Source organism: Gracilinanus agilis, chromosome 5, assembly GCF_016433145.1.
Source record: "Gracilinanus agilis isolate LMUSP501 chromosome 5, AgileGrace, whole genome shotgun sequence".
Classification (NCBI taxonomy): Eukaryota; Metazoa; Chordata; class Mammalia; order Didelphimorphia; family Didelphidae; genus Gracilinanus; species Gracilinanus agilis.
Genome location: NC_058134.1, coordinates 216,289,948 through 216,304,664, shown reverse-complemented (window position 1 = coordinate 216,304,664; position 14,717 = coordinate 216,289,948). Strand labels below are relative to the sequence as shown.

The 14,717-nt window shown below is 52.2% G+C and overlaps 1 protein-coding gene across 1 annotated transcript; it reads right to left on the bottom strand.

Annotated features, from left to right (window-relative positions):
• Positions 1 to 1,669: 1,669 nt before the first annotated feature.
• KCNJ4 (potassium inwardly rectifying channel subfamily J member 4) lies at positions 1,670 to 2,992 on the bottom strand. Its single transcript, XM_044678563.1, has one exon. The coding sequence runs from the start codon at positions 2,990 to 2,992 to the stop codon at positions 1,670 to 1,672; it is 1,323 nt and encodes a 440-aa protein (XP_044534498.1).
• Between the last annotated feature and the right edge of the window lie 11,725 nt (positions 2,993 to 14,717).

The window sequence follows — 14,717 nt, the reverse complement described above, 5'->3', positions numbered from 1 at the left end:
TCTCTCTCTCTCTCCCCCGCCCCCTTTCCTCCTCCTTCTCCCAAAGGGGAAGGAGAGGGCTTAGGTACCATGGGAAGCCTTTGCCAGATAGGAAAGCATTTTGCCCCTGCTAGAAACTCCAAGCCCTCAAGACATCCGGCTGGAAGGGGCCACATATGTGGGCATCTCACTGTCCTATCCAGGGTGGGCTGAGCAGGACGGTGAAGGACCTGGAGGTCAATCCCACTCTTTAAGAATCCATTGCAAGGAATGGGGATGTTGAGCCTGGAGAGCCATGAGGCCTGCCTCTAGGAATGTGGAAGCAGAATCAGACTTGGTCTGCTTGGCCCTGAAGGCAGAACCATGAGTAATGGGGAGATGTGGCCCAGAGGAATTTCCTCCCAATTAGAGCCATCCAAAAGGGAATGGGCTGCCTTGGCAGGACAGACAGCCCCCTGGCCCTGGAGGCAGAGGCTGGTAAAAGTTGGAACAGATGGTCCTCAAGCCCCCTTCCAGAGGCCCAGAGCCAGGCACTGGCTCTCCGAGGTCCCACAGATAATAAGCAGATCCAGAATTCAAACCCAGAAAAGGCTTCGCACTCTGTCTCCTGTGCCTCCTCCATAAACCTGCTCCCTGTCCTCAGAAGGGATTGTTATCTTTCCATCCCAGCCTCGGCCTCCTTTCTCAGCTCTCCCCACAATTCCCAGCCAACAAGTCCCCCAAGAGGATGCTAGACACGCCGCTCAGCCTCTAGGTCTCTTTCTCCCCCCTCCTTTTGGATTGGATATTTTATTAAAAATAATTAAAAACCCCATTGTACAGCTGCATGTTGGAAGGGTAGGAAGGAGGGCGTGAAGCTGGGGGTGGGAGGTCAGGGGACCAGCAGAGATGGGGCCGGCACGAGTGGCCCAAGCCTCGACCCTTGGAGCACCCTGGGGCTTCGGCCCTCATTCTGAGGTAGCCCGAGGGCCAATAAGCCCCCAAAGCCAGTCCATGGTGGGGAGAAGATGAGGGCCCCAGCTTCGCCTCCTCCATATCCTGCCCCGGGAAGCGGAAGAATCTGGCTTGGATCTCTCTTGTCTTTATATATATGTATATATTTACAAAAGGATGTGTGACAGGTCACAAACATGCAAGGTAAACCTTTCCCTCTGCTTCCCCCCCTGCAGCCCTCCTGCCCCGGCCTCTGTGTGAGCCCCCGCCACTGCCACGTCTGTCCCAGGGGCCTTCCCAAAGTTCTCCAGGGCAAGTGGGGGCATGTCCTGGAAGGGTCTAGGGGTGCCATGTTGGGCAGTTCTGGGTCCCCGGGTGGAGTGTGACAGTGAGGCTCGCAGAAGTAGAATGGAGTGGGATGGTTGGTACGGCAGAGCTCATGGATAGGGGCTTCCCTGTTGCCAAGGTTTAATACTCGGGCACTGAAGTGAGAAGGCCTGGGGGACAGACCCCTGCCCGTGCACTTGCTTCCGATGGCCCCGTGTGGCCCCCGGAAGGGTACCCGTGACCCGAGTGGGTTCAGTCCTTGGGAAGGAGGAATGTTTGTCCCAGGGATACTTAGGGTGGAGATGTTCATGGTCTGCTGCTCTTTCTCCTGTCTAGAAAGGGGGGTCTTCCCACAGGGGGTTGGGGAGTGGGGGTATGTCAGGGCCCAAGGTGTGAAAGGGGGCACAGGGCCGGACAGGAGGGCAGGAGGTCAAATGGCCGACTCCCGGCGGTAGGAGATGTTGTCAAGGGGCAAGGTGGCCTGCATCCTCTCCAGGTCCAGGTGACTCCCAAACTCCAACATGCGGATGATGCCGCCATCTTCCTTAGAGCCACCCTCCAGCCCCAACCCAGCCACGTCCTCCTCTAGTTCGTCCTCCTCCTGGCTCATGAGCGCCAGCTCGTTCTCATAGCAGAAGGCACTGGGAGGTGGCGGCGGGGCGGGGAGGACCGTGATCTTGCTTTCCTGGAGTTCACGGGCTGAACAACAGGGTGTGCCAGCCACCTCGTAGGTCTTATGGAAACGCGAGTAGTCCACCTTGTAGTGGCTCTTCTCCTCGAAGACCACTGGCTCGAAGCGGTGGCCCCACAGGATCTCGCTGGCCAGGTAGGAGCTGCGGGCCTGTGTGGTCATGGCCGTGGCCTCCACCATGCCCTCCAGGATGACCACGATCTCAAAGTCCTCCGACTCCAGCTCCTCTTTGCCCATGCCGTAGAGGGGGCTCTCCTCGTCGATCTCGTGGACGATGATGATGGGCGACACCAGGAAGATGCGGTCCAGCCCGATGTCGTAGCCCACGTTGAGGTCCCGCTGGTCCAGGGGCAGGTACTCGCCCTCCTCGGTCATGTAGGGCTTGATGAGCTGGGCCCGCACGTGGGCCTCCACGATGTGGCTCTTCCTCAGGTTGCCCACCCTCCACATGAGGCAGAGCTTGCCGTCCCTCACCGAGATGACCGCGTGGTGGCTGAAGAGCAGCGTTTGGGCCCGCTTCTTGGGCCGGGCCATCTTGGCCATGATGGTGCCAATCATGAAGGAGTCGATGACGCAGCCTACGATGGACTGCACCACCACCGCCATGACGGCCAGCGGGCACTCCTCGGTCACGCAGCGGAAGCCGTAGCCGATGGTGGTCTGCGTCTCCACGGAGAAGAGGAAGGCGCCCAGGAAGCCGTTCACATGCATGATGCAGGGCTTGACGGCAGCGGGCTGTGGGCTCCCGCCTCCCCCCGAGCCCCCTCCGGCGGGTCCAGGCGCCGGCGCTGGGCTGGGCTCCAGGTCTCCGTGGAAGAAGGCGATGCACCAGAAGAGGAGGCCAAAGAAGAGCCACGAGACCAGGAAGGCGGCGGAGAAGATCATGAGCATGTAGCGCCAGCGCGTGTCCACGCACGTGGTGAAGATGTCGGCCATGTAGCGCTGGGACTTGTTGCTGAGGTTGGCAAAGTAAACGTTGCACTGGCCATTCTTCTTGACAAAGCGGTTGCGACGTTTCCGCCGGGGGGCATGGGCCTGCCCGTTCCGGCTGTGTCCGTTCATCCCGCCCCGGGCCAAGCTCCAGTGGCCGTCCTCGCCGCCTGGGACCACGACGCTGGACCTGGAGGGGAGACAGGGGGCGGGACACGTGAGATATTAGGGGAGGGGCGCAGCAGAGAGGTAGGCGGGGCATGGCCAGCCTCAGAGGCGGGAAGACGGGTTCAAGGCCAGCCTTGGGTGATGCTGGCTGTGCGACCTGGAGCTCCTTACGTAGGTACCTCCCGATGCTCTACTCAGACTCTAAGTCAGTGATTCCCAAAGTGGGCGCTACCACCCCCTGGTGGGTGCTGCAGCAATCTAGGGAGCAGTGATGGCCAGAGGTGCATTTATCTTTCCTATTAATTGCTATTAAAATTTAAAAAATTAATTTCCAGGGGGCTAAGTCATATTTTTTCTGGAAAGGGGGCAGTAGGCCAAAAAAGTTTGGGAACCACCGCTCTACGTCGTGGGGTAGGTGACAAGGGCATTGGAAGAGGGCTCTTCCTTAGGATGAAAGCCTGGGTCACCGGCTCTTTGAGGGCAGGGGCTATCTTGCCTTTATTAATCTCCCCAGTGGCCAGCAAGCCGGTGCCTGGCACAGACAGTAGGCATTGAGTAAATGCTTGCTGAGGGGGTTTGAACTGAATAATAATAAAATGATCGTGATGGTAATAAATCCCCTGCCTGCGTGTAATGCTTTGGTATTTGGAAAGAACTTGTATGTGCATTATCTCACTGGATAAAAATAGCTCCTGTTTCTCTAGGGATTTGATGTTTCCAAATTGCTTTCCGAAGCGAAGCCCTGTGAAGTGTGTGAGCAGCACAACAGTTACTCATCCCCACTTTACAGATGAGGAAATGGAGGCTCAGAGGGGGGAGGAAGCCCTGGACTCACAGTTGGGGATCTAGGTTGGGAGCCCAGCTGTCTTGATGGCCCTGGAAAAGTCGCTCCTCTTCTCTAGAATGCAGGGGAGCTAAATTGGATGGTCCCTGATAGGAACAATCTCATCTCGAACTTTCTGTGATTCTCCTACACAGCTGGTAAATGTCAGCGCCAACACCAGAACCCAGCTCTTCCCTGTCTCCACGATGAAAAATCTCTGAGCAGGAGGCAAGACGGATCTTAGAACAGTCCTGCTTGGCCCAAGGACGTCAAGACAGAACAAATAGGAGGAACTCGCTTGGATAGATTCCAACCCACTATGATGAACTTCCTAACAACGAGAGCCATCCCAAAGTGAAGGGCGACTCCAGGGACGGTGAGCTCCCTGCTCAATAAAGTCCCCAAGAAAAGGTTAAATAAGCAATGGCTACGGATGGGGCATGGAGGATGCATGCTGCTGGGGTGGGGGGAGTCCATAAAGTTCCTCTGAAATCCCTTAAGATTCCATGATCCCCATTCCACAGAGGAGGAAACAGCCCAGGGAGGAGAAGGGATGGTAGCAATGGTGATAGCAGCGATGGTGACAGAGACGGGTGGTGGCGGTTGTGACAATGACAAAGATGGCGACAATAGTAATGGCCAGAGAGATATGGGTGACAATGGTGAAGATGATGAAAATGGGGATGTGACAGACAGGGATGATGATTACGGTCATGGTGACATGGGGATGGTTGTGACAATGGCAAAGATGATAACAATAGGGATGGTGACTGAGACAGGGTGATGGTGGTCTGGGGACAATGGGGTGACAGTGATGACCATGGGGGACGACAGTAATAAAGATGGTGACCAGAGAGAGATGCCCATGGATGGTGACCACAATGACCATGGACATAGTGACAGCAATGACTATGACAATGGTGATAGTAATGACCATGGGGGACGGCGGTAATAATGATGGTGGCCAGAGAGATGCCCATGGATGGCGACTACAATGACCATGGACATAGTGACAGTGATGACCATGGGAACAGTAGCAATGATGATGGCAATGGGAGGTTGTGGCTGAGGTGCTGGTGTGACTGAGGGTCACATGGAGTGGCTGAGCTGGCTATAACCAGTGGAACCATGTAAGTGAAGGCAGAGGCTGTCAGTCCCTACCCCAGCTGCTGCCTCGACCATGACAAACGTCTCCTCTGTCCCCCTTGCTCGCCCATCCCTCCCGGGCACAGAAGGAGGCAGCAAAAGGTCCTTTCCATTCCCTGGTCCCTGCCTGATGCCAGCCGAGTCTCTGCCACCAGCAGGGCCAGGGTGGGCAGGGAGGAGGAGGCCGGGCAGCAGCTCCCGGTAACATTTTGGCCCAGAATTATGGAAGGATGGGAGTTTCTATTTTCTGTTCTATTCTTTTTGTTGATCTAATTGTGTATCTGTAGCAGTGTTTATACACTTCCCTGGGTTCGGGACAACTCAGTTGCCACAGCAACTGTGCGGCTGCTGCCAGCGTCCAGGCTTAAGAGGCAGCGGCTGTAATTTAGAACTCAGCAGCTCGAGTGGTGCCAGCTTCCCTGGGAGAAACTCTTTCCACCGTCTCCTCACCCCCTTCTCTTGGCCCCGCCTAGCTCTGGGTGCCCATGCCCTTGCCACCCACCCTCATCCACAACAACATTTCTCTGCCATGTCAGTCTATGAAATCGCTGCCCATTGCCCCATCATCCCCCAGATGCAGGGGCCATTAGCGCTGGGGGCATGGGAGTTGGGGTAGGGAGAGCAGGGGTAAGAAGGAAAGGATATGGGTCCAATCCTTGGAGTTGAAGAGCTGAGAAGGCTGGTAACTCGTGGATTCCTGCCGTCTGCTTTAGCAAAATGGTCAGAAGATAGCATTATTCCAAAGGCACCAGGAAGATTGCCCTGCCCCCACCTGAAATCTCCCTCTCTTCTCTGTCGCTGTGCCTGAAATTCCACCATTAGAGCCACAGAATGAAAGGGACCCAGACACAGAAAGCGAGAAGTGGAAGAGTTAGTAGAGAATATCTCATTCCAATCCCTTATTTACAGAGATAGAAACCGAGGTGGGAGGTGACTTATCCAAGGTCACAGTACATTAGCCAGCAGAACCAGGACTGAAGGCTAGGTCTCCTGGCTCCCGGCCCTGGCTTCTCTCTAGAACCCGGCACACTAGGGATCTCTTAGCTTCTGAATGTCGAGGGGGTGGGAGGCGAGGGGATGGCGTTCCAAAGACCCATCAACATGCACTTGCTTTTGGGAAATGGGAAAACCACCTGCTTTTATGGACTGATGCCTCCGCTGGGATGAGCTGAGGAAGGGAGGAAGGGGAGAAAGAGAAGGGATGGGGCAGTGGGAGAAACATCACAAGTTTGTGTCTCTTTGGGGGGAGTGGGCAGAGGCAGGGCAGAGAATAACGCTGAGCTCAGAGCTAAAAGGCACCCCATAAAGGATGGGTTTCATCCATATCCCAACTAGGAATTGTTCTGGGGAGTCAGCCTCAGCCTGGAAGGGGAGACACTCCCTAGAGGTCAGGGGCTCCTCCAAATGGCCTTCCTCTGCATCTCTAAAGGGAAAAATGGGGACTAGAAGAGAGGCTCGCTCCCAGCTCTGACCCACTGGTTTACAGGGCAAGTCAGGAAGCATTCAAATGCTTGCTACTTCCCAGGCACTGTGTTGATGATGATGAAGATGATGAAGATGATGATGAAGATGATGAAGATGATGATGAAGATGATATAGCGTTTACAGAACTCCCTAAGGTTCACAGAGCACTTTACAAAGATTATCTCATTCGATTCTCACACCAACCCTGAAAGGTAGATGTTATAATGATTCCCATTTCACGGACGAGGAAACTGAGGCTGAGAGTGGTTATGGGACTAGCTCAGAGGCACACAGCTGCTAAGGATCTGAAGCAGGATTAGAAAGCGCATCGTCCTGGCTCCAAAGCCAGAGTTCTAGCCAACTAGCTATAGGCCCTGAATACTTGGAGATTCAGTCACTTGGTCTCTTCTTATTGCTTTACTTGATTATTTTATTCCTTTTATTACTGCTGTGAAATGCTCCCCACCGTGCCGGGTGCTAGGATTATGCACTCTCCCCCCATTCTGTGCCTTGGGATCCCTCACATTCTCTCAGGGGAGAATAAGATGCAGAGAGCGCATTAAATGGACAACATCATTTCTAGGAGGAGCGCACTAGGCACTGAGTAGATCCGAACAGGCTTCCTACAGGAGGTGACCTGGAGCTCAGCTCTGAAGGAAACCAGGGGATTGATTCCTGGGAGGGGAGGAGAGGTAGGGAAGATGCGTTCCGGCCCCGGCCCAGGGAAGAGCCCACCCAAAGAGAGAAAAGATGGCCAGTTCTGCAGGGGGGGTGCTAAAGGGGAGCAAGGAAGCGGCAGATTGCTGCGGAGAGCTTTAACTTGAATTTCAGAAGTCCTCTGGGATGCTCCGAGAAGGGAAGGGACATGGTCGGGTTCATTTAGGAAAATCAACCTGGGAGCTGTTTAGAGCAGAGCAGGGGCTGCCAGGGGAGTGCCTGAAGGCAGGAAGGGCAACCAAGGGGTTAATGAAGTCTTCTGGGAGAGAAGGAATGAGGGTCTGAAAAGGGGGCGCACAATGGACACGACTCGCCAGCGGATCCCTGGGACGCTGAGGCTCTGAATGGGGAAGAACTCGAGAAGCACAGATGGAGGGCGGTTGGGGAGGGAAAGGGAATGAGTTCCCTTCTAGACATGGTGGCTGTCATTGGCATCCCCAGGCCCCAGGCTCGCCGGAGTGCCCTCCTGAGTGCCAGGCTTGTCCCACCACCTGCTGATGGGCATTTCCAAGTCTCCGAGCCCACATGCCCAATGGGTAACTCATTAGCTTTCTAGTCTAGTGGAGCAGAGAGAACTATGCCAATGAGAACTGGTAAGAGGCACAGGAGAGACGGAGGCCGTCTCCAGAGAAGAGGCCAGGGACCTGGAGAGATCCAAGAAGAAAGGGGGTCGTCCGGGGGGATGAGAGCAGGAATCTGAGAGCCAGGATTCCGGGCTGGAAAGCTCCTCCTTGATAAGCCAATCCCCGAGTTTTACAGAGGGAAGAAAAGAGGCCCAGAGAGGGAAATGAGTTATCCAGGGACCCATAGGTGACAGCTAGGATTCAATTAAAAACCCGAGCTGCTCTTTTCCCATCACTGTGCTTGCTCCTAAGGAACCTCTCTGGCTAAATGGGCTTGGGATGAGGAGACAGATGCTACATGGTGGATTAGAAAAGGTCCTGAAGAGGTTCTCCTCCCCTCTCCCGGTCCCACGACGCTCCCTGACGATGGATCATTAAGCGACTCTGTTGGACCCAGTTTACTCACTCAGCCTCGGACCCTCTGGTGAAAATGACGACTGAGAAGAACCAAGAGGCTGACCTGTGGACAGCACAAGTTCAACAATGGAGAGTCCTAAAGGGATCCCAAGACCAAAGGACCCTAGAGAGAGCTTGGCCAATCAGTCTCCTCCTACAGTGAATCTCAGAGATGTGAAGTGATTTACCCAAGGTCACACAGCAAGTCAGTAATAGTCTTGGGACTAGAAGCCACATCCCCAGAGAACTCCCGTCTAGGCAGGACTCCCTTCCTCCTGATCTTCTCTCGGGTCCAGGCTTAGGGCAACATTCTGCCTTGCGGGGAGGGAAGACTGAAAGCTAAGCCTGAAGCAGACGGGAAATCTAGTCTCAGAGTCAGGGATATACCAGGAGAATCTCATTTAAATGGCTGAGAGCGGGGGAGCCTTTGGGCATCTGCACAGCCCAGAATTCTAAGATTTACACGACTTTATTCCTACCTTCTCTTATATTCATTCATTCAAATACTTGTCTTACCCACCTACTGTACTGTGAGCCCCTGGAGGTACGGATGGGCTGCTTCATCTGTGAAATGGAATAAGGAAAATCCTAGAAAGTCAGAGCAAAGAGGGAGCTTAGAATGTGGAATGTCAGAGCTGAGACAGCCTTTAAAACAGAGAATATCAGGGCTGGGAGGGTCTTTGGAAGAGGGAGCTGGAAGGGCCCTTAGAACATGGAATGTCGGTGCGGAGAGGGGCCCTAGAACAGAGAGCGTCAGGGCTGGGGAAGAACATGGAATGCCAGAGCTTGGAGGAACCTTTGCACAGAGAAGGACAGACTGGGAGGTCTTTAAAACAGAATTTTCATGCTGAAAAGGATATCAGAGCTCATCTAGTTCCATGTCCCCATTTGACAAATGAGGAAACGGAGCCAGAGAATGAAGGCAACTTGGCCCAGGGAGACACAAACTAGCCATGCCCCATAGGACATTGCAAACAGTAAGCACCTACTCTCTATTTGTGGCATGTGGCTGAGGGGCTGTGCATGTGGCTGCTCCAGGGGTGGCTTTCATCCTAAAGGACAGGCAGAGCCTCTTTGGGACTAGAAACTCTAGATTTGCACCATTCTCCAAAGCTAGTGAAGTCTTACAATATCCCTTCAGAGACCAGAAGTTCCAGCCCTTCCCCATTTCCTCTTGGGGTTTTCCTTTCCTTTGAGTTCTGAGTAATTTTTTTTCATTCGACAAAGGGGGTTTAAGTGACTTGCTCAGGGTTTCTAAGCAACGTAGTATCTGAGGCTAGATTTGAACCCAGATCCCTCTGACTCCAGGCCTGGTGCTAAATCCAAGTTGCACCATTCCTTAGGAACAAATCAAGCTCAAAGCACTCCCTTTTTCTCTTTTTCACCTTTCCCAACCTCCCCCCTCCAAAGAGCCATCAACAAAGCCTCCTCCACCCAGAAACTCTCCTGAAAAAAGGCCTCTACGCAAACCCTGAGAGGAGGCGGAGGCTGGCCTTCTGTGCCAGCTGCAACGTCTCTACTTGGGAACACATCCCATGAGCTGGAAAATGCACAAAGGAATTTGGGACAGACATTTCCCCCTCCCCCCCCCCACTTTAGGCCTTTCTGTTTCCCACCATCCCTTGAGACTAGGGCCCTGGGGAGTAAGAGGAGAGCAGAAAAGGATGAGTCCTTCGGTGAGGGGAGAAGCAGGCACAGGGCACCCCCCACCCAGCCTCCACCTCAGCCCTTCCTCTCTCCTTTCCCAATGCCTCCTCATCTTCAGGGCCTAGAGCAATGCAGCCACTTTCCTGGTAGCCTTCCTTGTCCATTGTGATATCTCCTCTGGCCTCTGAATTTTATTGAATCTAGAGCACAGGAGTCAGAAGGAAGTCTCAAACATAGAAAATTGGAGCTGGGAGGGACCTAAGAACATGGGATATCAGAAGTGGGAAGGACCTTAGAACCTAGAATGTCAGATCATGGAGATATCTAGAACAGAGTATGTCAGCTTAGAGAGAACTTAGAGTTTGAAAGAGTTCTAGAAGAGAGAATGTCTGAGTTTAGAGGAACTCTAAAACAAAGAATATCAGAGGTTGGAGAGACTTTAGTTCAAAGAATGTCAGAACATTGAGGAACTCTAGAACAAAGAATGTCAGAGCTTAGGGAGAACTTAGAATTTAGAGACTGGAGAGATCTAGGATATTAGAGCTTAGAGAAACTCTAGAACAGAGTGTCAGAGTTGAAAGGGACTCTAGAACATGGAATGGTAGCTCTGGGAGGAACCATGGAATATAGAATGAACATTAGAATACTGAAAGCAAATTTGGAGATAATCTCTTATAATGCCTTCATTTTGTAGATGAAGAAACTGAGGCACAGAGGCAAAAGTGAATTGCCAAATTCACATAGTACCAAACTGGGGTAAAGTGTCCTTTGACACTTAGTATAGACTTCCTTCTACTCCAAATTGTAGAATCATAAAATATTTCCATATATATGTGTCTGCATTTCAACCAGATCATAATTTCCTTGAAAGCAGATTTTGTCTTTTATAATTACATAAAACTATCAATTCACCTTAATGTATCACCCAGAAGCTTTAAAGTACTTTCCCATGCATTATCTCATTTGATCCTCAGAACAGTCCCAAGAGGAAGGTTGCCAAAATGTCATCCCATTAGATTATAAGGTCCTTGAGGGTTAGGACAGTCTTTTGCCCTTTTTCTCTCCCCAGCACTTAGCATAGTGCTTGGCACATGGTAAACACGACATAAATATTTATTGGTGGATCTCTATTTTACAAATGAGGAAACAGAGGCTTACAGAGGATGAATGATTCCTTCACATCCTCAAGAGCTGAATATAGATTTGAACCTGGATCTTCTGACTTCAGGGGCAGTGTTCTTCCCTCTCAACTGCACTGTCTTCTTTTCTGTTCCCGTCTCTTCCATAATGACAGAACCTTTCCCTGTGTCTTGCACACAGCCAGACCCCAGTAAAGCCTTCCCCCTGGAGTATGAACAGTTTCAGGTTCCCCCTTATTTTTTCTCAACTCCTTCAATAAGAAATTGGATTTGATCTCTTGGATCCTGCCCCCTTTTCTATGTGCTGGGGTCAAGGACAACAATTTGCTACCTCCTTTTGGCAGTTGAGTCTCTGTTTTAAGGAGAGGGGTGTCCTGTCCTTTCCTGCTCCGATTCCCATCGGCCAACTCAAAACACAAGCCTGACCATGTCACGGTCCTGGCCTAGAACTTCCCATGGCTCCCTACTGTCTCCAGGATAAGATAACATGCCTCACCCTGGCAGTCAGTCTAGCACCAATGTATCTTTCCTGCATGGTACAAAGGAATGAGGAGTGGATTTGGAGTTAAGTTTGGGTTCAAACCCTAAGTCTGCCATTTACCAACTGTGTGACTTTGGGTAAGTCACTTCATCAGATGGTCTCTTCCAGCTCAGAATCTGTGATCCACACTCTCCTTCGGAGGCTCAGCATTAAAACCAAACAAATTCTACTACTCTTCGTTATTCCCCAAAACTCAGCATGCCAACGTCTCCCACTATCTCATACCTTCTCAGGCCATACCAAGCACGTGTTCAGTCCTTATCTCTTTGCTTCTCAGAACCCTCTGCCTTCAAGGAGCTGCCTCTTCCAAGAAGCCTTCCCTGATCTAAAAACATCACCTCCCCCCTCCTCACGGGTCCCTAGAACACACTCTCAGATCTCTCCTTTGCCCACGTGTCGAGCTAGCCTTGTCCACATTCACCTTCTCTGCATCCATGATGTGTTTTCAGGCCTGGATCCTGGTAGAATGTAAGCTTTCTGAGGGCAGGGACTATCTTTGTCTTTGTACCGCGGTCCCCAGCCCTGCGTCTCCTACCCGAGACACGCTTAATAAATTGAATAAATGACCACTTCACAAATTGAATGAACGCTGCAGTGCCTATCTCCTGGCCTTGGAGGCACGAGGCCCCGGGCTCCTATCCGTGAGCCTGAGCCAGGCGCTTAAACCTCGGGGTCCTGTGGGCACGTCTTAGGGTGAAGCCGAGGGGCCAGTCCCTACCTCGGAGTGAATGAAAGGGCTCCTCCACCCACCAACTTCCCAAGTCTGCCTCTCCCACTTCCTCTTGCTCCATGCCTTTGTCTTTGTGCCACGGCTTCTTCCCAGCTCAGCCAGTTCATTCACCATCCATTCATTCATCACATTCGGATAAATATTCAACTTAACAAATCTTTATTATGAAGGTCATTGTTGAAACGTAAGACCGGAGGAAAAGAGAAGAGCCATCTGTTCACAGGAGAAAAGGGAATACCAGCGAGGAGCCAGCCAAGTCCAGAGATCTCGAGGAGTGTCACCAACATGGTGGGTGGACCCTGGTGGAATGCCTGTGGGAGAGGCAGCGTAGGATTCAGCCCAAAGGCGCTGGGTTTGGACAGGGGACTTAAATTCGAATCCCAGCTCTCTGTGACCTGTGTGACTGTGGGTAAGTCACCTTCCCTCTCTTGCCTTTAGTTTCCTCGTTTCCCTAAAATGCGGGGCTTGGATGAGATGACCTTTAAAGTCTTTTCCAGTTCTAGTTCTAAGCTCCCGTGGCCTCAGTTTCCTTATCTGTAAGTTGAAGAGGCCGGGCCCAGTGACCGATGGGGCCGATGGCCAAAGGGCCCTCAGAGATGGACCGTGACAGGCGCGGGGAGAGAATGCTGTCCTCTTGCTGAGGTCACAGATACAATGCAGTAAGTGCCTTGCTCAGGGCGGAGGGAGAGACAAGGTGGAGCGAAGGCACCCTCCCTGCCCTCGGTCTGGTGAAGGAGAGCTCGCCCGCACAGAGGACGGTCACCCACGACATCCCGGCCCCCCAACGAGTGCTCTGGAGACAACCACTGCTGCTGTCTGTCACATCCCAGGGGAAGGACTTACTGAGCTGGGCCTCCTCCAGCCAGGTCACTCCCCGGCTCCACAGGCTCCTGGCGCTCCCTCTTGCCTCCAGAATAAAAGGCCAGTTCCTCCCTTCGCTGCTCTAGAACGTCCGGGCTGGATGAGGAGTTTAGAAATCAGAGCTCTAGATTGGGGAGGGACCTCCAGGGCCGTCTGGTCTAATCTCCTCATTTGGGGGCTGAGGGAAGCAGGGATTTGTCCAATCATGCGGGAAGTCTGTGTCCAATACAGGATTTGAACCCAGATCTTCTGACAGCAAATCCAGCCCCCTTCCCTCTCACCGTTTAAATGAAAACCTCATTGAATTGCTTGCCAGCTCCAGGAGGGGGAAGGGAAGAAGGAAGGGAGATAATATGGATCATAATTCCAGAAAACTTACATGGAAATTTGTTATTAAAATAAAAATAATGATTTTTTTAAATGAGAAAAATCTCATCGTTGGAAGAGATCTCAGGGGTCACCTCATCTCAGTGTAGGAATCCTCTCTGCTGCCTCCCTGCCAAAGTTACCTTCTTAAATCCCTCCAGCGACAGAGAACTCAGTACCTCTTGAGCCAGACAATCTCACTTTTGCCCAGTTCTCATCCATTAAGGCCATCATTCTATTAAACCAAATCTGGCCACCCCTTGTTCCTAGCGCTGGCTCTGGGGCAAAGCAATACTTGCCTAATCTCTCTCCCACATGACAGCCTTTAAAGAGAGCAATTCTGACCATGATGTGCCTGTTAGCGGGAGGGAGGGAGTTATTTTAGGACAAGTGGGCTCTTCAGACCGAGGCTGCCCATGTCTCCCAGTCATCACTTTGAGGCTTCTGGGGAGACAGGCCAGGTGGCGAGATGTGATGGCGAGCCTGGGACACAGAGCCTCTGCTGTATCCTCACCAATCCCTGGGGGACTGAAACGGACACATAAACCCTTCCCTGTTGTCTTAGAAGCCACACGATGGATTGGTTCTAAGACGGAAGAGCAGCAAGGGCTAGGCGAGAGGGTTAAGTGACTTGCCCAGGGTCACCCCGCTAGGAAATGTTTGAGGCTAGATTTGAATATAGGACCTCCTGTTCTGGAGGCTGAAACACAAGAAAATATATTGGATTTCAAAGGAAAGCAATTTCATATTGAAATAAGGATATATTTTTTTCCCATTTGGGTTAAAGAATCCCCTGGAATCTATCCGTGGACATGTTGGGGGTCTGTGGGCCCCGACAGGGGAAGAAGCCAGGGAGAGTTTCCAAGGGAAGACAGAGCTCCACTGACTACAACCTTTGAGCACCCTGCAGAGGTGAGAATGCCAAGTAATGGACAGGCGAGAGAGGACAGGGACGGCCCCTCCATTCCGCTCACAGAGTTCCCAGTTACTTAGGGGGAAATGCAGAGAGACACCAGTCTGGGAGCTGGGAGCCAGCTTCAAGTTGGGGCTCTTCTGGTGTAATCCTGGGAGGCGCTGGCACCTCCCTCGAGAACTTCCCTGTAAAATAAGGTTTAAGGCTCCTTTCAGCCCAGGTGGTCTTGTTCTTTATAAAAGGGCCCTCCCGAACAACCACCCCAGTGCAACTATCAATAAGATGGAAATGGGTCTTGATCGATGACACGTGGAGAAACCAGT